The sequence below is a fragment of the Dendrobates tinctorius genome, unplaced genomic scaffold (assembly GCF_039654945.1).
Source record: "Dendrobates tinctorius isolate UK_male_01 unplaced genomic scaffold, ASM3965494v1 ptg000016l, whole genome shotgun sequence".
Lineage (NCBI taxonomy): Eukaryota > Metazoa > Chordata > Amphibia > Anura > Dendrobatidae > Dendrobates > Dendrobates tinctorius.
This window is the reverse complement of record NW_027361684.1, coordinates 16,120,670-16,146,281: the sequence shown is the minus strand read 5'-3', so window position 1 is coordinate 16,146,281 and position 25,612 is coordinate 16,120,670. Positions and strand designations below refer to the sequence as shown.

The 25,612-nt window shown below is 41.1% G+C and overlaps 1 protein-coding gene across 1 annotated transcript in view; it reads left to right on the top strand.

Moving 5' to 3' along the window:
• TRAF4 (TNF receptor associated factor 4) overlaps positions 1 to 17,492 on the top strand; it is a 50,620-nt gene extending 33,128 nt beyond the window's left edge. The window contains exons 2-7 of the mRNA XM_073565507.1: positions 8,070 to 8,121; positions 9,487 to 9,591; positions 10,389 to 10,550; positions 11,296 to 11,457; positions 13,185 to 13,340; positions 13,624 to 17,492. Of these exons, the coding sequence (XP_073421608.1) occupies positions 8,070 to 8,121; positions 9,487 to 9,591; positions 10,389 to 10,550; positions 11,296 to 11,457; positions 13,185 to 13,340; positions 13,624 to 14,256 (1,270 nt within the window). The 3' untranslated portion in view covers positions 14,257 to 17,492. The remainder of the gene's footprint in view (positions 1 to 8,069; positions 8,122 to 9,486; positions 9,592 to 10,388; positions 10,551 to 11,295; positions 11,458 to 13,184; positions 13,341 to 13,623) is intronic.
• The last annotated feature ends 8,120 nt before the right edge of the window (positions 17,493 to 25,612 follow it).

Genomic DNA, 25,612 nt, shown 5'->3' with positions numbered 1-25,612 from the left:
ACTGCATCTGAATTGTTTTGTTTAAAATTCATTGTGGTAATGTCTAGAACCAAAATTAGAAAAATGTTGTCTCTGTCCAAATATATATGGACCTAACTGTACAGCTGTAGAGATTGCACCTTTTACATTAAATATGCTCCTTTATTTTCGTGTGTTTTGCCAGTACATTATGGGATGAGATAATCATTTGGAATACTATGGGTTGAAAAGGTCGCTATTATTTCTGGACTCATTATATGGGTCCTCTGTCTCTGCACTCTGGATATTCTCTACCTCTGACACAAGTAATTGGCTCTCAGTGTTGCTGAGACTGTTTCTGGCTCAGGATCTGGCTGCTATGCAATGTGAGGTATTGGTCCAAAGGTCTAAAAAAAAAAAAAAAAAAAACACAAAACAAGCAAAAAAAAACCTACATAAATTAAGAGAATGTGACTATACACAGCTAGAGCTGTGATCAGTGAAAAAGACAGCTATGACTCACAGGACATGCTCCTTTTTTATCATATTATTGTATACCATCACCACCTTGTAGTGAGCCATGGGATAGAGTTCTGGAATACTGCATATTATCACTATGGTTATGACATGCTATACTAACTAGCTTTCCCATTCAGTCAAGTTTCTAAAATACTAAGCAGAAAATATTGTTTAAGTGAATCTGTCAGCAGGTTTTTGCTATGTAATCTGAGAGCTGTATGACGTAGGGGCAAAGAGCCTGATTCCAGCAGTGTGTCACTTACTTGGCTGCTTGATACAGTTTTGATAGAATCCTTGTTTTCCCTGCTGTAAATGTAGCAGTGATCAGAATGCTGAGCTGTGTACACTGTCAGCAAGCGGCCAATCAGTGGAGGAGGCGGGGTTACACAGATCAACTGGACTGCCTGGCCTGAGACATGTAGTCCTGCAGTGATAATCTCGAACTGATTTAAAACACTGATTGTATTGAAACTACAGCAAGCTGCTGAGCAAGTGACACGTCACTGGAATCATGGTCTCAGCCCCTACATCATGCTGCTCTCAGATTAAATAGTAGTAACCTACTGATTTGATTCCCTTTAAGATCACATAATAAGCTAATTGGGAGACATCATAAATAATTAGAGTTTTGTGCACCAGATAGTCACTGAAATTATAAGCGTCTATATACAATACATGTACAGTATATATTCACAAAACTTTATTCTCCACCAATTATCTTATTCCGTGACCTTCATAGCAATATTTACAATGTGAAGGGGTATCTTAATCCCATAGGGGACACCCACACGGGACTGCTTTTATTACAAGTACACCCAGGGCTGAAACGCTGTGGATTTTCCAGGTGAAAACTCTGTAGTGTATTATAGTACCAGCAAAGTCGAAGAGTTCATATAAAATCTTATCCACACGCTGCTGGAATTGATCTACGGTGCAGATTTACAATGATTAGCATGTCTTTTTATGGAGAGGATTTTCACAAAATAAAATCAACAAGATGATACTGTGAATTTTGCCACATATGCACAAGGCATTTTTCCCTCGCAGTTATGCTTATGGCAAACCATTTAGTAGGACAATGTATGGTTCTGATAGGAGAATGAAACCTAGATCATGTATAATTATTACGATGAATCCATTTTTCAGATTCCTGTAGCATCATTTATTTAGTTTTCCATAGTCCCTTTCCGTATAAGAAGCGGATTCTCGGTCAACATTCCCGGTAGCTATGGAGTAAAGAAGTCCTCTCCAAAGTAGGAGTAGGTAATAACAAAAGTCCAAAAATGAGAAAACCCCTTTTGCTATAAAATCTACTTGTACTTCTACATCCCGACAGTGTGTGCAGGACCGAGCTGAGAATTTGACTTGCAAAGTGAAATTAATATGAACTCATTAACATTCTCCTCCCTTGTGATTCAGGAGTCTTCAGACAAACGTGGACAGACAGTTTTCAGTTATATGATTAGCTGAGAGGTAACTGACAATTACATAGTCTGTTTATTGTCTAGCCCCTAGCAAAACAGTTTAAGATGGGAGATGCTTGTATTCAACAGGGAGGGGCATTGAAGAACAAAGGAGTTGGAATACACCCTAATTATGCCCTGTAATACGTGCCTGAATCATACAACTAAATATATATTGGTCCCGGCTACCAGCGCTTTCTGTTTTCTAACATTGCACATAGAGCAGTTTTACATGTTATTTTGACCGACGTCTTGCTTCAGTTACATTTCTGGGAATTGTATGGCAGCACTCGATAGGAGCGGTGATTAAGTTTTCACTTATGTAATGGTTCCACTTGGGTTCCTTCGGTCGTGTCACATAGCAGGTGATTGGCAGGAATAAGATTTGGCCATTCTTGGTGAAAGCGGAGATTCCAAGGAAGAATTCCCACAGCATTCTTGGGTGTGGAGACAAGCAGCTGCCTGGCACAGCCAACGAGGATGTGTATTTTGTAGGACTTGAAGAGTGTTTTACATCTGCTGTTTTCATCTCATGGCCTCCTGATGTTAGCAATTACTGGGCCTATGGGTCAACTGTTAGGCCATCTCTGGGAAGAAGAAGAAAAAAAAAACACGTTATTATTGCATATGTTGCCAAATGTGCTATTAGTTATCACATATGGTATAAGACATTTACGCCTCATTTTTACTTTGTAATTTTTGCTCATCATCTGTCAAGTACAGTGTTCCATAATATTCCATAATAACAAACTTGCAGAAAAAAAGAGGAACAGCTTGGAGATTCTGGTTCTTCTGCGGGAGATTCTTCAGGTGTAGAGAGTCCTACAGGTAATTCTCTCTGTATACAAACTATTTCTAGATCTCCCAAAGGCACTAAAGGCAACATCTTCCTCCATGTCTAATCCATTAAATTTCCATGAAACATACGAGAGATGTCGGCCAAACCAGAGACACATTGTTTATGACTCTGACGCCAGTTGGTCCTCCTTTAGGATAACCAGTACCACTTGCGTCAGTGTTGAGTTGCATTAATAGCATCTCGGCCAACTACTCAGTACTATGCTTTGTTCTGATGAGGAGCAAAAACTCCCAAACAGCTGTCTACTGATAGGAGTTGATAGTTTGGCTGTAATCCCTAGTCATGTTTTCAAGGCTCTTTAATGGGTTAAACATTGACTACAGGGTAACCACCTATAGGGGGCAGTAGAGAGTGTCTTATTTTTGGCTGAGTGCTAATTTATGTACAGATATCATTGGAGAATGAGTAAAGTTGAGTAAAAAATAAGATGTGTCTGTTATGGGGCATCAACAAGAATGACTCTTCCAGACACTTGACATTATATACCTCATTTGCCCTTTGTACTGGGTGTGCTATATTAGCTGCAATGTTGTGTGTCATATCTAGAAAGTGACATACTCAGGGACAGCCCTGTTCCCCTGACAGTAGACAGTGGTAGATCTGTAAGGTGTGTACAGAAATGCTGTGGGTTCTGGCTGGCCTGGCCACAGCGCACGTCTACGGCCGGTATTTCTGGTCCTGGTCCTGTCATCGCTGTGGTTTTCTGGTCTCGGCTTCTGATCTCTGAGGTGGGTAGACGAATTCTCACTGAGGACTGAACTTCGTTCCAGTTCAAGAGGAAAAAAGAATGTGAATATTTGCTTTAAAGTTACAGTAACCTATGTGTTCTTGTATTTGGCCATTCACATGGCGGTTGTTTATTTTCTCAGCAAGGGATAAAGTTAAATATTAGCTTGGTTGGGGGTATGTAGCTAGTGGGGTGGTGGTGGAGAGAGACATTGAGGCTGACCTCCAGCTCTGAGTGCAGATTACTATCCCAAGTGTAATGGCGGGTTGCACATTTTTGGTCTTTTTAGGTTTTTTATTTTTGTTTTATGTATTACCATTTTTGGTTTCATTCGATGGCCGTTTGTGTGGTCATCCCTTGGCCGTACTTAGGTGATGATTAGTTAGGGGGATCCAAGACTTCTCACTACAGGGGCACCTATTAAAATATATAGACTGATGTAATATGGTGTGAACCAAGCCAAATTATAAGTTGAGATGGTAAGAAAAACCCTACAGCTTCACTACAATTGTTGTAAACGGCAGCAAAAAATGCACTGCAGGTTAAGTGTGAACTGGATATTAATTCTCAAATATGGATTGTGCATTAGGGAATCCTTTTGTATTAGCTTAAAATGCCTTAATATTTTTTCTATATAGAAAAAAAATTTGAAAATACATTACATAAAATATAAACATTTTTGTTGTTAGTAAGTAATCCAAACAATATGCAGTGCAAAATTAGTAAATTAAATAAATACCCACAGCACTGTGGAAAACATGCTGGTTATATTAGAAAAGAAAGTACAAATAATAAGAATGCTATTTACTGCACATGTGATTTTTTTTTTTTTTTTTTTTTTTTTTTTTTTTTTACAGCTCAGTAATATCCACTTGGGGCTTGTGAAATGCCTGATGCAGTTAGGAGAAGAAGCTTTGTACACGTAGCCCATTGTGTGCAGCGCACAGCGGTGCGGGGTGGACAGTATTTGCTTATGGAGGGAGGAAGTTACGTGAGAGGGGAGAGATTCAGAACAAAAGTGTTGAGCTGCCAGCTGGCAGTACAGATCACAGCCGCATCTGCCCGTTAGCCCAGATGTGCTCTGTAATTGGGATCATATTGAGTCATTTGTAGCTTGTACAATAGTCCGATATTGCACATCTTACTGGTTCTACGTTTACACGACAAAGGATGCTGGAATATTGTTCTGATCTGTCGAGTGCACAATTGTGTGCGCAAATTTCCTTCTGATTGCTTTGATGGAATTGATATTAAACAGCACATAAATGTTAGATCTACAGACATCCTTCTAGCAGTGACCGCCAAAAAGTAGATTAAAATCCCATCTACCGTATCCTGATGTTAGGTGACCATGCTGATCTGGATCTGGCACGCTATGACATCTACCAAGCTCCGTAGAACAGAGTAGGGCACAGGAGGAACAGCACGGTGACACAAGAAGAAAACATTAAGGGTGTGTGCACACGTTACGGATTCTGCTGCGGATCCGCAGCGGATTTGGCCCTGCAGATCCGCAGCAGTTTCTGCTGTGGTGTACAGTACCATTAGAACCTATGTAAATCAAAAACCGCAGTGCACACGTTGCGGAATTTTCCACGCGGATTTGCTTCGGTTTTAAATCCGCAGGATGTCACTTCTTTGTGCGGATTCCGCAGCGGTTTGGCACCTGCTCCATGTCAGGTGTCAAACCGCAGGCAAATCCGCAGGTTTTTTAAATCCACGCAGAAAATTCCGCAGCAGAATCCGCAACGTGTGCACACACCCTAATAGCGCGGTTTGTGTAATAAGTAACTAGGGCTATTATTAGGGCAGAGTCTGCAAACTATCCGGACCTGACCATTCATCTCCAAACAGCTGTTTCAGACTTCTTGCCCCTCATTAGTGAAGGGCAGGATGGGATGCCTTTCATGCCGCTCTGGAGGTATCAGTTCTCATTGAAGAGATCCAGGTGGTGTAAAGAAAGTTATAGACAATGCTACTTAGCAAAAAAGAGGATGCAGATTAACTATCCTACAGAAGAAAGAAGACTATTTTATATTAGCCAATCCAGAGATACATTTGTAGCACTTGTACTTGTTTCTGGGTTCCTGTACCTCACTAAAGGAAAACCTGTTGGCTAAATGAGAGAGCTCTCCTGCCAAAGTAAAACTTTTTGCTCTGGAAAAATTGCCTGTAAGAAAGTCTTCATACATTTCCTTGGTCACTTCAGGTGCCCTAGTATCCTGTTACAGGATACTATGGCACCGAAGAAAAAGGAACATGCAAAGATTAAAAAACAAAACAAACTTACTAAAAATGTTGAACTGCTCCTAAATTAAAGAGAGTCTAACAGCACAGAATGACTGTTCAAACCAAGCACAGACGCTCGGTGCAACCTTGGTGTGGCCAAACAGTCCAGTGCACCTTCCTACTAACTTGTTTTTCCACGCTCTCCACCCACCCTTCTTCTTTGATAGACATGTCTGACTTTATACAGCCTGAGAACGGTGGAGATAGATGGGAAAACAAGTGGGTTGGGAGGTGCACTAGACTGTTTGGCCTCGCCAAGGTTGCAATGACCACCTGTACTTGGTTTGAACAGTCATTCTGTGCCGACCGACTCCCTTTAAGTACATTCCTTTTGGCTGTTTTCCATCAAGTGGTCAAACATAAGCCATCTATTCATCTAAACCTGTCAAGATAATAGCCATGGGCTGTTAATACTGTGGGAAATTGGATGACAACCCCTGCAATGTTCTGGCTGCATTATTGGTTATCATCCAACTTTCCAAGATGTAATGAAATTGTTACATTGATGAGCTAAAGGGGTATTCGCGTCTCCAAGATCCTATTATAATATGTAGTAGGTGTAATAATAATAATAATAACAATAATATTTTCAAATACCTCTAATTAGAAATGTAGTATAGTTCTTCTGATTCGCTCTGTCGCTTTCTCCATGTTCAGGGCTTGAGTATCCATGGTTGTGATCACTAGCAGCTATCGCTATATTATTATTATAGCACCATTTATTCCATGGCACTTTACATGTAAAAAGGGGTATACGTAATAATAAAAAAAAAGTACAGTAATCTTAATCAATACGTGTCACGACTGGTCCAGGAGGAGAGGGGACCCTGCCCACGAGGGCTCACAATCTACAAGGGCTGGGTGAGGATACAATGGTGAGGGCAGAGGTGGTCATAACCATGGATACCTAAGCTACTGCAATGCCCTGCACATTGGCCAATCAGAAGAACTACACTAATTGAAGGTATTTGTTAATATTGTTATTATTACAACTACTACATATTGGGATAGTATCTTGGAGGTGGGAATACCCTTTTTAATCTATTTCTAAAGCGTAAGGTTCTGTATCTATTACTGTGCTGTTTTGATAAATACTTTCATGTCCAGCACCAAAATTTAGTTTAGTTACTTAAGTGTACAGGCAGGAGTTAATATGTTTTAACCTCATGCTACCTATGAAGTGCACGGCAGCTCCAGTCCAGGGTTATGCCGTGCCAAATTGCTTCTCATGCACTATTTATTTTACATAACTTCCAATAATATAATTTCCTTCTAATTATCCCCAAGTAACGTCTAAGGCAGTGGCGCTTGATACACATATAATTATATTTTATTACGTTACGTAAAAAGGCCTAGGGGCCAACTTTCAGATGTAGCTGCCTCTGTAAGTTCTCTACACGTTGCCCTCATTAAATAGAACAAGTACACCCAAGATATGGAGTCATTTCTTTGCTAAAAAGGGATGAAAACCAAACTCATTTGATGAAAAGAAGCAGGATTATGGCTGTGGGTTATTTCAAAGCAGCTAAACGCTATCTATCCTATAAATATATTCTCCCATGTCTTGTGCATTTTTGGAAAGCGCTCAAAGCTGAATTGTGGATTTAGATCAGCACTGGAAGAGAGGAAGCATTAGCCACATTTATGGTGGCCAGTAACGTGTCACTTTCTTTTAGCTGCATTATACACATAGGAGACTGATCGTCCCGTTCTGTACATTTATATGTAGCCCATTTTGGAGATTTGGTTATTTGTTGAATGCTGTGTGAGGTCACATATCCTCATGCTTGCACGGATTATAAATGGCTTCCTATGAAGTTGCTTATCTGGCGTTTCAGAATAAATACACTTTGAAGATCTGCTAGAAGTGATTGACAGGTGTACGAGAGGGAGAGACCTGCTTATCACCTGCTGGTGCGCTGGGAAGGGCTGGCCAGGAGCGACACCGGACTAGTCTGGTCCATGGCTATTGTCCCCGGACGGATTTTGTAAAATAGATTTTCTCTAAAACACTGGTGCATTTAAAAGAATAACTCCCCCGGCTGCAATTCATGCTGGTTTGGGCGGCATGAATCGCCTGACAGGTTTCCTTTAAGGCACATATAAAAAAAAGTCAATAGTCAAACAATTTTTACCCCATTAAAAAGGTGAACAGACAATAATGAATCAGGGCTGTGTGTGTAATGTATTGGTATATAGGACTGGCATTGTCTCTACGTGTGTCATTTTAACTTTATTTTTTCTTTCTCTGCAGTGAAGGGGTCTTCAAGTGTCCAGAAGACCAACTACCACTGGACTATGCAAAGGTAAAGACGACTTTAAGGCTTAGAATCTGAATAACTGTTTGTCTACTTGAAAGAGAAGTGCACTTATTTCCTTTCTTAATGGATACGCTCCAGTTCACCTTGAAGTTTATGTCACAGCAAATCAGGCAGAACATAGTGGTCGCCATCTTATCTGCCAGTGATCTGGAGCATTCAGCTGTCAAATGCATGAAGGTTTTTGTCAAAAATATCACCAGTAAATAGAAGAGCTTCAGTTGTGGCTTATATAATGTTGGCGCTAAAAGCCTCTTCTTAGTTCCGTCCTATCTGGGAGAGGGGAATGACGACCCGTATGATCTCCAGTGCAGCTCCTAGAAGTTAATCACTCAGTAAATCTTCCTATTCAGAATATGTCATTATTTTGTCATTTCGTGATTCTGTAATAGCTGAATAATCCCCTCTCCTTTAAGAGAATTTACTAAGAAATGGATAACTTTTCACCGGTCACTACGTGGGAGATATTTGCCCAACAAGGTACTGACGGATCCCATCATTGCTAGTAGTGGCATTTTCGGTCCCAGGAAAGATTCAGTTTGTTCCGGAAGGGGAACACACACATCTCTTTACAGAATAGCAGTTATTTGTGTTCCACTTAAGGATCTGTCTACAAAAATAGCCCCCTATCCGTGCCGGCCAGTAGTGCTCCTGCCAAAGAAAACTTCTCCACAACCACTATGCAGAGCCCTGGAGACTCTACGCCCCACAACAATGGCCGTCTGTTCCTGGCTCTTTTTTAAATGCAGCCCCATCAGGAGCATAAACCATGCTTTTGTATCTTGCGTCCGAGCCAAACCCAGCACAGACTGTAGATAAAGCAACATCGGTACAATTTTGAGATGCACTGGAGAAAGGGGTCTTTGTGGTGACTGCATTAGGAGAGAGTCTATACTTCTATGTACCAGTTTTTAGGCTGAATGGCTGATTTGAATATATTCTGTCAATCCGGCCGACCAGTGTCTGACAAGCCCGAGAACAAAGCTGCCCCCTTTTTCAGCTAAAAAAAAAACAAGAAAAAGAATACCCTTCCTGTCACACGTGCTTGGTACAGAAGATGGAACGTCTCAACACAATACAACTTTCTTTTCTCTCTGCAAATTCCATGACAAATGCCCTGTTGAGTGATTGAGGCACAGCTGAGCTGGCAGCTGTCATATATGTTTTATTACACATGGCCAAGGACAATTGCCAATGGCACAATGCTGGCCACACTTGGCATATAGCAGGTGCAACCCTGATGAAAATGGAGTTACTGTGTTTTAAGAATGTATTGACTGGGTAGAATACTCTGCTCTGTTCACTTTCTTATGAGGATTTTTTTTTCTTTTCTCCTAATTGTCCATGGAGTAGATTTACCCTGATCGAGAGCTGGAAACTCAAGTGCTCAGTCTGTCTATTCGATGTATACATAGTGAGGAAGGGTGCCGATGGAGCGGGCAAATAAAACAACTCCAGGTGAGATGATGGGTGACCAAAGCTAAGACATTGTCTAAGTCGCCTTATTAGAAACTTATCGAATTCAAACTTTTGCTAAAGTATTGTAACTTTGCAACTTGTGTGTTGTAGTCATCACAACTTGCGTATGAGCCATATTACAATCACTTTTGTTACGTTGTGATGTTACATCGCGATATTGCAGTTGTTACCCATGCAATGGGCCCAAGATTACCAAGTAGCCTTAGCCAAAGGCTCCATTATTCTCACATGCAAAGGCCTTTTTGAGTATTTTGCATTTCATTTTTTTCTCAGCCAGCTTAGCCCAGGAGTCTAACAAAATACTATTCCCAATATTACTAGTGAGTCACAATATCAGAACCTGCTATGTATTAAACTTCTTGGTATACAGGTACACATTAGTGATGAGCTTACGTGTTATCTGAGCATGCTCATGTGCTAACTGAGTGTCTTCAGCGTTCTCGAAAAATATGTTCGTGACCCTGTGACTGCATGTATCGTGGCTATTAGACAGCCGCAACACATGCAGGGATTGCCTAACGGCCGCTTTGCATGCAGCTGTGGGATCTCGAACATATTATTCGAGCATGTCGGAGACACTCAGCACCCGAGCATTCTCAGATAAGACTTTATACGAGCACATTTGTTCATCACTAGTACAGATATGTATTAAATGGGCTATCCCAAAGTATCTCTATGTCAAGGAGTGCCTAGTCTCCTTCATACTAAGTATCATCATGTCAGTGTGAAATCTGGGAAAAGACTACGGTTATTCATTGATTACTTTTGCCCATTAGACTCATCTCAACACTTGTGCCTTCAACGTGATTCCGTGTCCAAACCGCTGCAGCACCAAACTGATACGCAGAGATTTACCAGAGCACATGCAGCACGACTGCCCGAAGCGCAAGGTTCGCTGTGAATTCTGTGGCAATGACTTCACTGGAGAGGCCTATGAGGTGAGCGTTCACTAAATTACATCTCTTGGGCTCAGTAGCCCTGGTCTGCAGTCATGGTACCTATACACCTCCAAAAGTTGCCAACCAACGGCTTATTTGGCTGACGGCTGTTACTCCCAATGCCCACATTCACGTTGGGCATTTTAAGCAAAAGGACAACATTTCAGGTCGTTTTCTATACATGCAGCCATTGATGCTATTTTTTTCAAACTGAGAAGTGTATAGTAATTTTCGGCTAAATAGTATGTTGAAATTATGACCACAGAAGTCAATCAGCGAAATATGATGATAATCCTGCCTCTCTGTGTAAATAGTGCAAACGCCTCATGTAACGATTATTATATAAAGTGTAATTATAAGCATTGATTTTACGTTATTTATCAGTGATGTCTAGTAACTGAGCGTTTCTATGTTTCTTGATTCTGCCATTAGCACGTTTTAAATTTTTCTTTAACGCAATATACTTATAAGGCAATTTTCAAGATCCTCTTTAAAAAATCCCCCCTTGTCATGCCAACCGCATAGGCTGAGCTCAGCATTCAGTCTAATATTTCACATTTTCAGCTAATTACTTACACATTTACCATTTAAAGCGATAATCTTTGATGTATTAGCTGTGTCAAACATTTAAATGCCTCTCGTCTTTCTCACGCCGAGTACATCTTACTCATTTGTCTCCTCTACGAAGACGGGGAAGCTTTTTTTTTATTTCCATTAATCCTTTCTGTTTTCTTTGCTAAACTAGGATCACCAGGGCTCCTGTCCCCAAGAAAGCGTGTATTGTGAGAACAAGTGTGGCGCACGAATGATGAGACGCGTCCTGTCCCAGCATTCACTGGCCGAGTGCCCCAAGCGCACGCAGCCATGCCCTTACTGCAGCAAGGAGTTTGTTTTCGACACTATCCAGGTAATAATGAGCACATCCTATAATCTGGGACCACTGGGTATGTGCATAGAGGAATTGCTTTGCTTTCAAAAAGTACTTCCAGTAATAGAAAATGTTCCCTTATGTTATCGTCCGTGTTCCAAACGATGATGGTGAAAATTGGGTTACATTTTGGTAACGTAGGTGAGCAGTGCATCAAAGATACCTGCCATCAAAGGGATAGCATAGGGCCGCCTTCCATTGTACCAGTTTTTTAATCAATGCAAAGAGAACATAGTATACAAAAAATATGGATTAGAGCTCCTCAATCTTTCTCCCACGTCCTCAGCAGTCAGACCAATGGAGATGCCGGGGATCACAACTGGTTAAAGTTTATCTTAACATAGAAAAGGTACAGACATTACCACCATGGTAGCAGATTTCCATTTGTGTATTATTTTTGGGTTGTGACATCATAGCACAGATATAATGCACAGTGTGATGTCACAGCACAGAAATAATACACAGTGTGACGTTCTAGTACAGACATAATATACTGTGACATTATAGCACAGACATATTACACAGTGTGACGTTATAACACAGACATAATACACAGTGTGACGTTCTAGTACAGACATAATATACTGTGACATTATAGCACAGACATATTACACAGTGTGACGTTATAACACAGACATAATACACAGTGTGACGTTCTAGCACAGACATAATACACTGTGACGTTATAGCACAGACATAAAGCACAGTGTGATGTCAGAGCACAGACATAATGCACAGTGTGACGTTATAGCACAGACAATACACAGTGTGACGTTCTAGCATTGACATAATACACTGTGATGTTATAGCACAGACATAATGCACAGTGTGATGTCAGAGCACAGACTTAATGCACAGTGTGATGTCAGAGCACAGACACAATACACAGTGTGATGTCAGAGGAGCACAGGCATAATGCACAGTGTGATGTCAGAGCACAGGCATAATGCACAGTGTGATGTCAGAGCACAGGCATAATGCACAGTGTGATGTCAGAACACAGGCATAATGCACAGTGTGATGTCAGAGCACAGGCATAATGCACAGTGTGATGTCAGAGCACAGGCATAATGCACAGTGTGATACAATAATATTACTTTTCTCATTATGTCTGTGCTATTGTATCACTGTATATATCACCCTTGTGCTGTGACATCACATTGTGCATTAGCACGTACTATTCCACTGCCTAGAGATTGTTGCTTGCATGGTTCTTAAGTCGTCCGAGTTTTGTAGCTACATTTCTCCGTACTATGACATCACTGGATACATTAGCCCAGTATATTAGGATGAGACACATGGTTGATATTAGAGATATAATCTTCATAGTATAGTGGAGTCACATTCCAAATGTTTCTATGGGGCCTGATAATTACTTGTTACATTCTTAACAGGAAAAAGTAAATTAAGTACATAAACCCGACATTAGCGTAGCCAGAGAAAAACATATCCTCCAACTCAACTGCATTACCAGCTGGGCATCACCTGACCAATGACTCCAACCTCAGGTTTAAGAATAACCGGTGGAGTATTCTTTTTCGATAAATCCTGGAAACTTTTAATGTTAAAATATGTGATGGATGCTATAAAACATCACATTGTATAACCTGCAGTTACAGTACTTACAGTAATCCATTAATTTGCTTAACACATTTCAAGTGTGTGATTAAAATTAGTATTTTTATTGTATTCCATTTTTTTTGTAGAGTCACCAGTTTCAGTGTCCACGGTACCCAGTCTCCTGTCCCAACCAGTGTGGCATTGCCAGCATTGCCAGAGAAGACTTGAGCGGCCATCTAAAGGACAGCTGTAGTTCTGCTTTAGTACTTTGTCCTTTTAAGGAATCTGGCTGCAAACACCGGGTAAGATTGAAATGTAATATGCTTTGTGGCTTTTTATAAGGTTTTGATCGCAGATGGCATATTCCCTCCAGAAATTAATCCGTTCATCTGAATGGAGCTGCTCCTGCAGCATGTGCATGGATATTTCTGCAATTCTTGTTCATATGAATGGAACAGTTGTGGGAATGGCTGCTACAAATTTACTACATATAACCATATTCTAATGAGAAATGGAAGAACTGCTAATAATATGATAGAAATAGTAAATCACGCATTTTTTTTTGTCCCCTTTTTTTTCCACCAGTGCCCTAAGATTGGTATGAGCAGACATCTAGAAGAAAATATGAGAGCCCACCTCAGCATGATGTCCTCCTTGGTAAACCGACAAAGGCAGGAGATTCTGGAGCTGAGAAAGCAGGTGGAGGAGCTGTCTGTGAGCAGCGAAGGGATACTCATATGGAAGATCAGCGACTATTCTCGCAAATTGCAGGAAGCCAAGGTTCGAGGCAACTTTGAATCATTTAGCCCGCCCTTTTATACGCACCGATATGGCTACAAGCTCCAAGTCTCTGCTTTTTTGAATGGCAACGGCAGCGGTGAAGGCAGCTACCTTTCCGTATACATAAGAGTTCTCCCTGGCGAGTATGACAACCTGCTAGAATGGCCTTTCTCATTTCGCGTCACATTTTCATTACTTGACCAAAGTGATCCTTCCTTGTCCAAACCCCAACACATTATAGAAACCTTTAATCCTGACCCAAACTGGAAAAACTTTCAGAAACCAAGTGGTTCTCGAAATTCCCTGGATGAAAGCACCCTCGGCTTCGGATATCCTAAGTTTATCTCTCATGAGGACATTCGAAAACGCAACTATGTACGCGATAATGCTGTATTCCTTAGAGCATCAGTGGATATTCCCCAGAAGATCATTGCATAATTGTAATGTGTGGACATTTATGAGAGATGACTTGTTCTCGCACTAAAATGAGTAGTGTTTTCTCCAGTTTCAGTACTTGAGTTGCACCACTACCTGACATGGCCTGGCTTGAATAAGGAGGATGGTTACAAAAGAGGTACAGATGTTTTGTCCTCCAGAAAGTGTACATTATCCTTTGGGTTTATTTGACCAAGTCAACTGTGAAGCCTTGGAGATACAAAGATGGTTATACCAAACCATTGCTACATTTTTTTTTTTTGGGGGGGGGGAGATGATTGTTCTTCAAACCATTGCTATGTTTTTTTGGAGATGATATTCCAAAACAAACTGTAAAAGTCTGTGACCAAACGTTCACCCTTGTTCTTCTCTCTTGGCAACATTGTAACAGCTGCTGAAAAACTGAGACTACATTTGTCACCTGGCACCTTTCAGTAACAACGAATGGGGAGAATGTTTCTGTGCATCTCACAATACTGGATTTTTTTTTTTTTGCGTGGACTTACAGTGCAATAAACTGTTGAATATTATGGAGGAATAGGAGAACTGGATTCATTTTATCTGAGCTGAAAAAAGGGCCTTTACAGGCTCTTACGGTGTTTGTGAGGTCAGCACCTAAGAGCAAAACTAAAGTCCAGGTGCTAACAATAAAGCCAAAGTGTCCAACCAAGGAGCGAGGACTGTGAGGTGTACCCCATGCAATACAACAGAGACGGGTCTACCTCAGGGGTGTTCGTGGTGCTGGCACACATGCAAGGAAGCATGTGTAACTTTTAGCCGAAGTGAATTATTTGGCTACCATGGGTCCAAGGGTTTACAAAAAGACATTGGCCAAGTGCACTGATAGCAGGCACGTCATATGACAAACCGACGAGAGTCTGGAGGCCCTTTGTCACCCATTGTGGCCGCCAGGTTCAGTCCATTTGTATTCTGAGCAGCAGCATTTTTTTTTTACTCAAATTTTATAGCCTTTTTACTCATTTTTGTAATTGACAGTTTGATAATGATACGTACTGGACAGCTTTGGGAATTGATTCTAATGATTTCGTAGCTGGGTTATTCTGTTACTGATTATTGTATGATGAGAATGTTCTGTCTGATGTGACGTCTCTAATGCGAGACTCGCAGCTCTGTACATTTCAGTGAATAAAATCCTGTCGTGAATTAACTGTGTGAGACACGCGCGCAGCACGGCCTCTCCTGCCGTCATGAAAGGACATTGTACGTCGAGCACCACGAGAGCGACTGACCTCCAAATAGTGACCTGGATTTTGTAATCGCATTTCTAAAAACCTTACAATCATTATCGTTACTGTGGACACATGACCCACACTACATTTCTTACTTGACAACTACCCATTCATCAGACCATTCACCAGGACACCAGCAGACCCTAAGCACAAAATAATGAGTCCATTTACATTTGTTTCAGTACTTTCCATTTTGACCACTGATGCAAGAAACGCAATCAAGATTGATTGCATATAAAAACCAATAAATCTGCAAGCAGGATGATGTAGGGGCGGAGACCATGATTCCAATGATATGTCACTAACTTGTCTGCATTTTGCTGTTTCAATAAAATTTTGTGTTTTATTTAGTGATTATCACTAGAGGACTAGTTATTTCATGCTTCCTAGTCCAACCACACTCCCAGCACTGATTTGCAGACGTACTAGGCCGGAGTCAGATTTGCGAGAAACTCGGACGAGTCTTGCACGTCAATACCAGGCACTGCCGCCAGCAGTCGGATTGGAGTGTTCAGCTGCATGTATTTCTATGCAGCCGCACGCTCCTGCCAGAGTGCCGGGTATTGACATGCGAGATTCGTCCGAGTTTTTTGCAAGTCTGACCTCAGCCTTAGCGAGGTTATACGCAGCTAAACATCATGAGCTCTGCTAGATCTGTAGCAGAGAAATCTGTGATTCTATCACAACTGCTGCACCCAGTAAACTAAGTGATACTTTGCTGGAATTGAGGTCTCTGTCCCTACATCATGCTGCTGTCAGATTACGTAGCAAAATCCTTCTGACATATTCCCTTTAATTAGCTTTTGATTATGATACTAATTCCACCTGTGATAGCCTACTACTGGCCTTACAGAAAATGCCCCAACTGGTCTGTCCAAATAGGTTGATCTCAGAGGATGACATAAATTTTGTAAAAACTAAAGTGTTTCTCAGGTTCTCCATAGATCTATCACTTCTGCAACGGGATGACATGAGAACAATGAGCAGATTGTACAGTCTAAATACCTTGAGAAATTTTCCAACAAGAAATATGGCGGACTATAGTCATAAAAATGCCGTTTTATCGGGTGTATATACAATAAGTCAGTGCCTCGTGTATTATTCAGGACGCTCCAGAGTTTCCTCTACATTTCCAGTGAATAGATGGATACTGGTTTAGTGCCCGATTGCAGTAAACTGTCAATAGACCTCTAAGTCCCTTAAAGATGATCTCCATTTTACCAACATATTTAGTCATTGTAAAATAAAAAGTTTATTATTTTCACACGTTTTTAGACATTTTCACTATGTCTATTTTTATCATTTCCTATTAGTGTTCTTGGTCATGACTATTAATCCGATTTATCTTCCTTCTTTATATGTAATTGACCACAGAAATTTGAGAAATGTTAACAGCATGAGGACAACAGTGTAGTTCTATAAATCCATGTTTGTAAGTCATTGGTGTAAAACCATGTAGAAATGTCATGTGCCAGAAGCCCCCCTATAAGACCCCATTTAGGTAACTTAGATGCATGATGCACATGAGCATCTTGCATAGATAAACTAGATGTACTCTGTGGATATACAAATTTCGTTATAGAAAAAAAAATTATATAAAATAATATATTGAAATATGTGAATTCTCCCCCCCTAGAAACTCATTACATACCTACCAAGTGCCAATAGTATAATAATGGGATCTGATCTTCTGCGTGCTGTAAAATATGGTAGGGCTAATGGACGAGCCGTGTCCGGAGTGATGGTGCTATGTGGCAATGATCTGTTTATCTCAAAACAATCTGGATCCTGTTAGGAATTGCAGATCATGGAACACTGTGAGATGGCTCTGATTCCCGCGTCATCCGTGTTATGTAGCGTGTCTGAATTATTCTTGTTAATTATTTATTGTCTAAACTCTCTGTGCTGAATGAAGAATTAATGTATTGGATGGAGGGGCAACTGATTGCCTTTATACTTTTGTATAATAAATCCTCTCCATGATGAAAATTCTTGTCTTTTTTGTTATTAATTTGTAAGTGATTAATTACTATTATTTCTTCTAGTGCCAACATAGTTGTACTGTCCAAGTCATACTAGGGAGAAATTAGATAGTCAATAACTAACATTCTAGAAAACCAGGTAACCTGGTTATATTGTTTCTTTGGACCATGGAAGCATATTGGGTACTCGAATGTAATTTAAAAGAACAAGTGAAAACCTACAAATGTTACAAAACAAGCCAATGAAACAAGATTACGTAAATCGGGTTTTCACAAGGAGTAACGTTGCCGATTGTGAGTCCTTGAAATTGGTAAGCAGAAGATTGCGATGTAGAAACCATACTTTAATGGTGACTATAGAAGGCACAGCCATTACAATACCCGGGTAATGAAAACGTACTATGATCAGTTCTTTTTTTTTTTTTTTAACACTTATTGAACAGTCTGCTCTTTTTATATTTTCTTCCTCCTGCTACTATTTTACTTATCTTTTCCTGTACATTAGATGTATTTTTTGTTTATAGGTGAATAGAGCAGGTTCTCTATAAAGAACCATCTGAAACGCAGCATTCTGTATAGGTCCTTAATAGGATCTAGAAAGACTTCATTGTTTTCTGGAAACTGATAACATAATCCTCACATGTACCATGACCACATGTCTAAATACAGATGTCCCTGTTAGTTAACGATAATGACTCATTGGGGAATTAACACCTTTCATCAGTAAGTCATTATGTTGCTTTGTGTCTGTTCTCTCCAGTTTTAGCTATGGCAGGTGTGAAGAGGTAGGGGAGAGAGAATATTCATCTTGGGGACTTATGGTAGAGATCAATTATTTATAAAACGTTTCAATGGCCATTGTGTAAAAAATCAGGACAGTCACATCTGCAAAAAAATTAAGTATTCTGCGTAAAGGGGGCTTTACACATAGCGATATCGCTAGCAATATCGCTAAAACGTCACCGATTTTGTGAGGCAGCAGCGATATTGCTAGCGATATCGCTATGTGTGATACTTACCTCCGACCGGCTCCCCCGCTGTCCATCGCTGATCGCGCGGCTCCATTTCTCGTCGTCCGCTTCCTGCTGTGTGAGACGAGCGACGCTGGACGCGGGCGGGCGGAGGTCAGGATCGCTGTGTGTGAAAGGTAAGTATCGTCCGCTGCGTCGCTGCTGCATCGCTGTGAGATCTTTCTGTATGAAAGCTCACTAGCGATCATTTAGCGATGCACCAGCGATCCTGACCGGGTCGGATTGCTGGTCGAATCGCTGGTGCATCGCTAAATGTAAAAGGGCCTTGAAACCAAACACACTTTTTCAGTTTACTGCTTGTTAATGTATCAAGGACAGATGCAAATTTTAATACTTTTATTTTGTTTATAGCTCATTGGCTAGCTCGCCAACATTCCGGTAAAGCTGGATAGGATTAGCAGGTAACCATGCGCTCCAGAAATCCTGCCATCTTCAAAATTGTGCTTACAAGCTCAATGAAAATGAGCTTGTAAGAACTGTGCATTTTCTCCTGTCGAGCAGCAGTGGTCACTCTCCAAGTCAACAAGCTGTAAACAAGTGTACTAATATCTCAAAAACAGCAAAAAAATGTTGTGACAGGGTCACTGGCACTGTATGTGAGGGGGGATATGTGTCACGGAGATTGCTTTCCTCCGTGATCTAGAAACCCATAAGTTTCTGTTCAGCGTGATATGTGCTGGAGGTGTTAAGCGGCCATATTATGGGCGGGTTTTTAGGTGAGTAGGTAAAGAAATGGGTGGGACGCCTACTCACCATATCTCCACCTCAATGGTGTGGCTGGGGAAATAAATGTCCAACCAGGCTTTTTTTCCCGCTGTCTGTGTTGTGTGGAGGCCAGGAAGTCTCCATACTGAAGCTTCGGTGAGAGCTGCCATATGCGTTGTCCCAGAAGTACCGTGCAGGACTGTGTATGAACTGTTCATTTACTTTTGAGCCAGACAGGCTGTTTCTTTTGTTACCATTTTGTTTTATGATACAATAAACCACCCAGAGACTATCCCCATGTGTGCCTGTGTCTACCTCAAGGAGCAGCTAAGTGAGCCGACCTTCCACAATGCTAATACGTAAATTAGAAAATTGCCTGTATTTACAAGCACTATTCAACAACAGCCATTTATGAAGATGAGGAGCATCCTTTAAAGAGTAACCTTTGTTTTAATTTTTATAAATCAATAGTGCACATGGAAATGAGAAACGGAAATATATCTAATCAGGGAAATCTGCTTCTTTCTCCTCCCGGACTTATGATTGTTTTTCAAAATTCTCAATTTACAGTTAAAATCTGTATTCAGTGAAGACAAGACTTTCCCATTACTGAGATAGGGGATGATAGTTTCTACAGATAAGATTTTATGTAGAGGTGAGGAGGAAGGCGCTAGAGGCAGAGCTTCTCTCTCCTAATCATCCTCCTGACAAGATTTTACTTAGTAGCTATGTTTATCTTCTATCTTAGCAATTCAGCATTCTATATTGATTGACTACAGATTTTAAATGTGAACTGAGAATTTTGAAAATGAATAATCAGTCTGAGAGGAAAGAGAAGATTTCTCTGAAAAAAATATATTGCAAAGTTCCTCATTTTGATATGTATTACTGATATATGACAAACACATTAAAATGATAGTTACTCTTTAAAGGGAATCTGTCATCAGGTTTTTGTTATGTAATCTGAAGAAAGCAGGAGATGAGGGATGAAACACAGATTTCAGCGATATGTCACTCATTGGTCTGTGCTGTTGTTTACTTACAATCAAAGTTTTATCACCAAGACATTATCACTGCCAGGACTGCTGCTCATGTGAACAGTTGTCTGACCACACCCCTTCATTTGATAAGTAGCTTATTGTCAGTAGACAATGTACACAGAAAGCTGTGGTGTGGGCTGGGTTAGCTTTTGAGTTCTGCTTCTTGCTACATCTAAGAACTCTAATTGTATCACCACTGCTGCACCCAGTAAACTAAGTGATACATCGTTGGAATCAGAATCTCTTTTCCTACATTATGCTGCGCTCAGATGATGTTAAAAAAACCTGGTGACAGATTCCCTTTAAATGAGTTGTGGAAGACTACTGAACAGACAATGCTGTACAGTCCCATGCGTTTTCTTGTTAGCCAGTACACAGCTGTACACTTGCTCATGTATTAATTGATAGCTTCTTCCCTGGAATTCGAGAGCTTCTAAAGGGAATCTTTCCGTAGGATCAACACTTCTAGGTCGTCTATATGGGCATGTAAGTCATAGTAACATAGCAAGGCTGAAAAAAGACATTAGTCCATCCAGTTCAGCCTATAAAATTGTGTCAGAATAAATCCCCAGATCTACGTCCTTCTAAAGAACCTAACAATAACTGTATGATACAATATTGTTACGCTCCAGGAAGACATCCAGGCCTCTCTTGAACCCTTCGACTGAGTTCGCCATCACCACCTCCTCAGGCAGGGAATTCCAGATTCTCACTGCCCTAACAGTAAAGAATCCTCTTCTATGTTGGTGGAAAAACCATTTCTCCAGATCTAGAGAATGCCCCCTTGTGACCGTCACCTTCCTTGGTATAAACAGATCCTCGGAGAGATATTTGTATTGTCCCCTTATATACTTATAGATGGTTATTAGATCGCCCCTCAGTCATCTTTTTTCTAGACTAAATAATCCTAATTTTGCTAATCTCTCTGGGTATTGTAGTTCCTCCATCCCCTTTATTAATTTTGTTGCCCTCCTTTGTACCCGCTCAAGTTCCATTATATCCTTCCTGAGCACCAGTGCCCAAAACTGTACACAGTACTCCATGTGCGGTCTAACCAGAGATTTGTACAGAGGCAGTATAATGCTCTCATCATGTGTATCCAGACCTTTTTTAATGCACCCCATGATCCTGTTTGCCTTGGCAGCCGCTGCCTGGCACTGGCTGCTCCGGGTAAGTTTATCATTAACTAGGATCCCCAAGTCCTTCTCCATGTCAGATTTACCCACTGGTTTATCCTTCTTCCCATGTGTATAACCTTACATTTATCATTGTTAAACCGCATCTGCCACCTTTCGGCCCAAGTTTCCAACTTATCCAGATCCACCTGTAGCAGAATACTATCTTCTCTTGTATTGACTGCTTTATATAGTTTTGTATCATCTGCAAATATCGATATTTTACTGTGTAATCCTTCTACTAGATCATTAATATGTTGAAGAGAATAGGTCCCAACACCGACCCCTGCGGTACCCCACTGGTCACAGCGACTCAGAGAATATACCATTTATAACCACCCTCTGCTTTCTATCACTAAGCCAGTTACTTACCCCTTTATACACATTTTCCCCCAGACCCAGCATTCTCCTCTTGTGTACCAACCTCTTGTGTGGCACGGTATCAAACGCTTTGGAAAAATCAAGATATACCATATCCAATGACTCACCTTGGTCCAGTCTATAGCTTACCTCTTCATAAAAACTGATTACATTGGTTTGACAGGAGCGATTCCTCATAAACCCATGCTGATATGGCGTTAAATAGTTATTCTCATTGAGATAATCCAGAATAACATCCCTCAGAAACCCTTCAAATATTTTACCAACAATAGAGGTTAGACTTACTGGCCTATAATTTCCAGGTTCACTTTGAGAGCCCTTTTTGAATATTGGTACCACATTTGCTATGCGTCAGTCCTGTGGAACAGACCCCGTTGTTATAGAGTCTCTAGATATAAGAAATAATGGTTTGTCTATTACATTACTTAGTTCTCTTAGTACTCGTGGGTGTATGCCATCCGGACCCGGAGATTTATCTATTTTAATCTTATTTAGCCGGTTTTGCACCTCTTCTTGGGTTAGATTGGTGACCCTTAATATAGGGTTTTCTTTGTCTCTCGGCTTTTCACCTAGCATTTCATTTTCCAAATTGAATACCATGGAGAAGAAGGTATTTAATATATTAGCTTTTTCCTGGTCATCTACAACCATACTTTCCTCACAATTTTTTTAATGGGCCTACACTTTCACTTTTTATTCTTTTACTATTGATATAGTTGAAGAACAGCTTGGGTTTAGTTTTACTCTCCTTAGCAACGTGCTTCTCTGTTTCTTTTTTGGCAGCTTTAATTATTTTTTTAGATAAAGAATTCGTAGGAGCCGAATACAATGATCCCTAAATATCTGTGAGCGGATGTCTTATTCCAGAGAAATCCACTTTTTTCTTAAATGTAAATGAGCTGTTAACATCTATGGGCCGGACATAGATCTCCCTGAGAATGTGCCTCCAGAACTTATTGTAAATAAAAGGGGGCGTTCCCAGTGTGAGACATGTAACTAACACAGAACAGTATCACTTTGACTCCTTTAGGCTACTTTCACATTAGCGTTTTTTAGCGCTGCGCTTCGTGCGCAATAGAAATGCATGCAAAAAAATGCATCATGCGTTTTGCTTGCATTTGCGTTTTTTAGGCTCATGCGTTTTAACCAGTTTCTAAAACGAAAAAAGTGGTTTGGTACCGTGTTAGCCAGTAGAAAAAAATATATAAAGTGCTCTCAGTGAGAGAAACAAAATAGGAACCTTGTGGGTATGATACCTTTTAATGGCTAACAAATAATAGTGAATGTTGTTACAAAGCAAGCTTTCGGGACTGCTTATGTCCCATGTTAACTCTTAAAACGCATGAGATTTCAAACGCAGGCGTGCGCATGTCTATGCGCACACCTGCCTTCCCATAGACTGTAATGCGCTATTTTGTCACATTTCGTGCGCAAGCGTTTTTTTTACGCTGTTGGACGGACCCAAAAATGCAGCAGGTTGCGTCGGGCACGCCTAGGCGCACACAAAAAAAAACTGCATGCGCACAAAACGCATACAAACGCATGCAAACGCTAGACCATGCGCCCGCCATGTTAAACATAGGGGCGCATGGCACATGGACGCGCACGATGCGCTGCGCTAAAAAACGCTAATGTGAAACCAGCCTTACAAACACGTTAGCAGCTCTCACAGCTCTGCTGTATTGCAACCTGTGAGACGGAAACTGAAGCCCTGAGAGGAACCTTCAGATGTCAGGTATATTCACACACAGCTCTGCAGTGAGATCAGGAGAGCAGCCATCACACATCACACATCACACTGGTAACTCCCCCTTTTATTAAAAATAATCTCTGTAAGTAGATTCTCATACAGATCAATGTCTGCAAGACAACCTGGAACAGCTCATTTAAATATAAAAAAAAAAATTGGATGTCTTTGAAATAAGACATCAGGTTGCACATATTAGGCTATGTTCACACGTTGCGGTTTTTTTGTGTTTTTGCGGCGTTTTAACCACACGAAATATAAGCATCCCATGCATTCCTATGGGATTCCGCAATGCTGTGTTAATGCTGCGCTTTTTACTGCGGCGGAATCGCTTCGTAAAAAAAAGTAGCATGCTCATTAATTTAGCGGGATCACGGCGATCCCGCACCCATAGGAATGCATTGTTCTGCTTACTTTCCGCATGTGGCTGTGCACACCATGCGAAAAGTAAGCAGAACATTTGCGGATGGTACCCACGGTCCGGAGGAGAGGAGACTGTCCTCCGGGCTCTGGGTACCTTATCCCTGTAAAAAATAGAATTTAAAATAAAAAATATTGTTATTCTCACCTTCCGACGTCCCACGCAGCCTTCCCGCCTCTCTCCACGCTCCCGGTCCCAGTAATCCTTTGCGAGCGATGACGTCCATTCTCGCGTGATCGCGAAGTCTCGCGGTCATTCGCGTGACGTCGCGATCCCGCGAGAACGGACGTTATCGCGGTAATTCTCGCAAAGGATTACTGGGACCGGGAGCGTGGAGAGAGACGGGAAGGCTGCGTGGGACGTCGGAAGGTAAGAATAACAATATTTTTTTTTTTACTATTATTTTTTACATCCTATCTTTTACTATTGATGCCGCATAGGCAGCCTCAGTAGTATAAAGTTGGTCACACTCGTCAAACACTATGTTTGACGAGTGTGACCAACCTGTCAATCAGTTCTCCAAGCGATGCTCCAGATCGCTTGGAAAACGCTAGCAATTCTGCAAGCTAATTACGCTTGCAAAATGCTAGTTTTTCCGCGGGAATTTAAAATGCGATTTTCCCGCGGAATGGAATTCGGAATTCTCGCTGTAATTTCCGTGAGAGTTCCGCTACGTGTGAACATAGCCTTAAGGTATCTTTCTATTCAGCTACCTACATGTCTTTATATAGGGCTTGAGGGGGTTGATTCTACTGACAGATTGCCTTTAAGTAGCTTTAACATGCAAAGTGTAAATGCCTTAGGCTGAGTGCAGACGTACTTTTTGGCCCTGCGGATTTTTCCGCGCAGAATGGAAGAAATCCGCAGGTCAAATGATCTGCATTTTTCCTGCGGATTTCTTCCATTTTTCATGTGGTTTTTGTGCGGTTTTCCATCGCGGTTTTCCCCCTGCGGATTTGGTGACAGGGGAGATGGAAAACCGCACAAAAGAAGTAACATGCTGCGGATTTTGTACCGCGGAAAAATTCGCAGCATCTGCACAGCGTTTTTTTTTTTACATTGATTTTAAGGCTACTGTACATCACAATGCAGAAATGCAACGTTTCTGCGCGGTAAAATCCGCTGCGGAACCGCTGCAAATCTGCATCGTGTGCACACAGCCTTAGGCCATGTGCACACGATGCAGATATGCAGCGGATCCGCAGCGGATTTTACCGCGCAGAAACGTTGCATATCCGCATTGTAATGTACAGTACCTTTAAAATGAATGAAAAAAAAAAAACGCTGTGCAGACGCTGCAGATTTTTCCACGCGGATTTCCTGCGGTACAAAATCCGCAGCATGTTACTTCTTTTGTGCGGTTTTCTATCTCCCCTGTTACCAAATCCGCAGGGGGAAGACCGCAATGGAAAACCGCACAAAAACCGCATGAAAACCACGTGAAAAATGGAAGAAATCCGCAGGAAAAATGCAGGTCATTTGACCTGCGGTTTTTCTTCCATTCTGCACAGAAAAATCCGCAGGGCTCAAAACTCCGTCTGCACTCAGCCTTATAGCAGAATTCTCAAACACTAAGTGTATGGAAACATTTCGATACAATGTAATGGAGTATGAAAGAAGAACAACA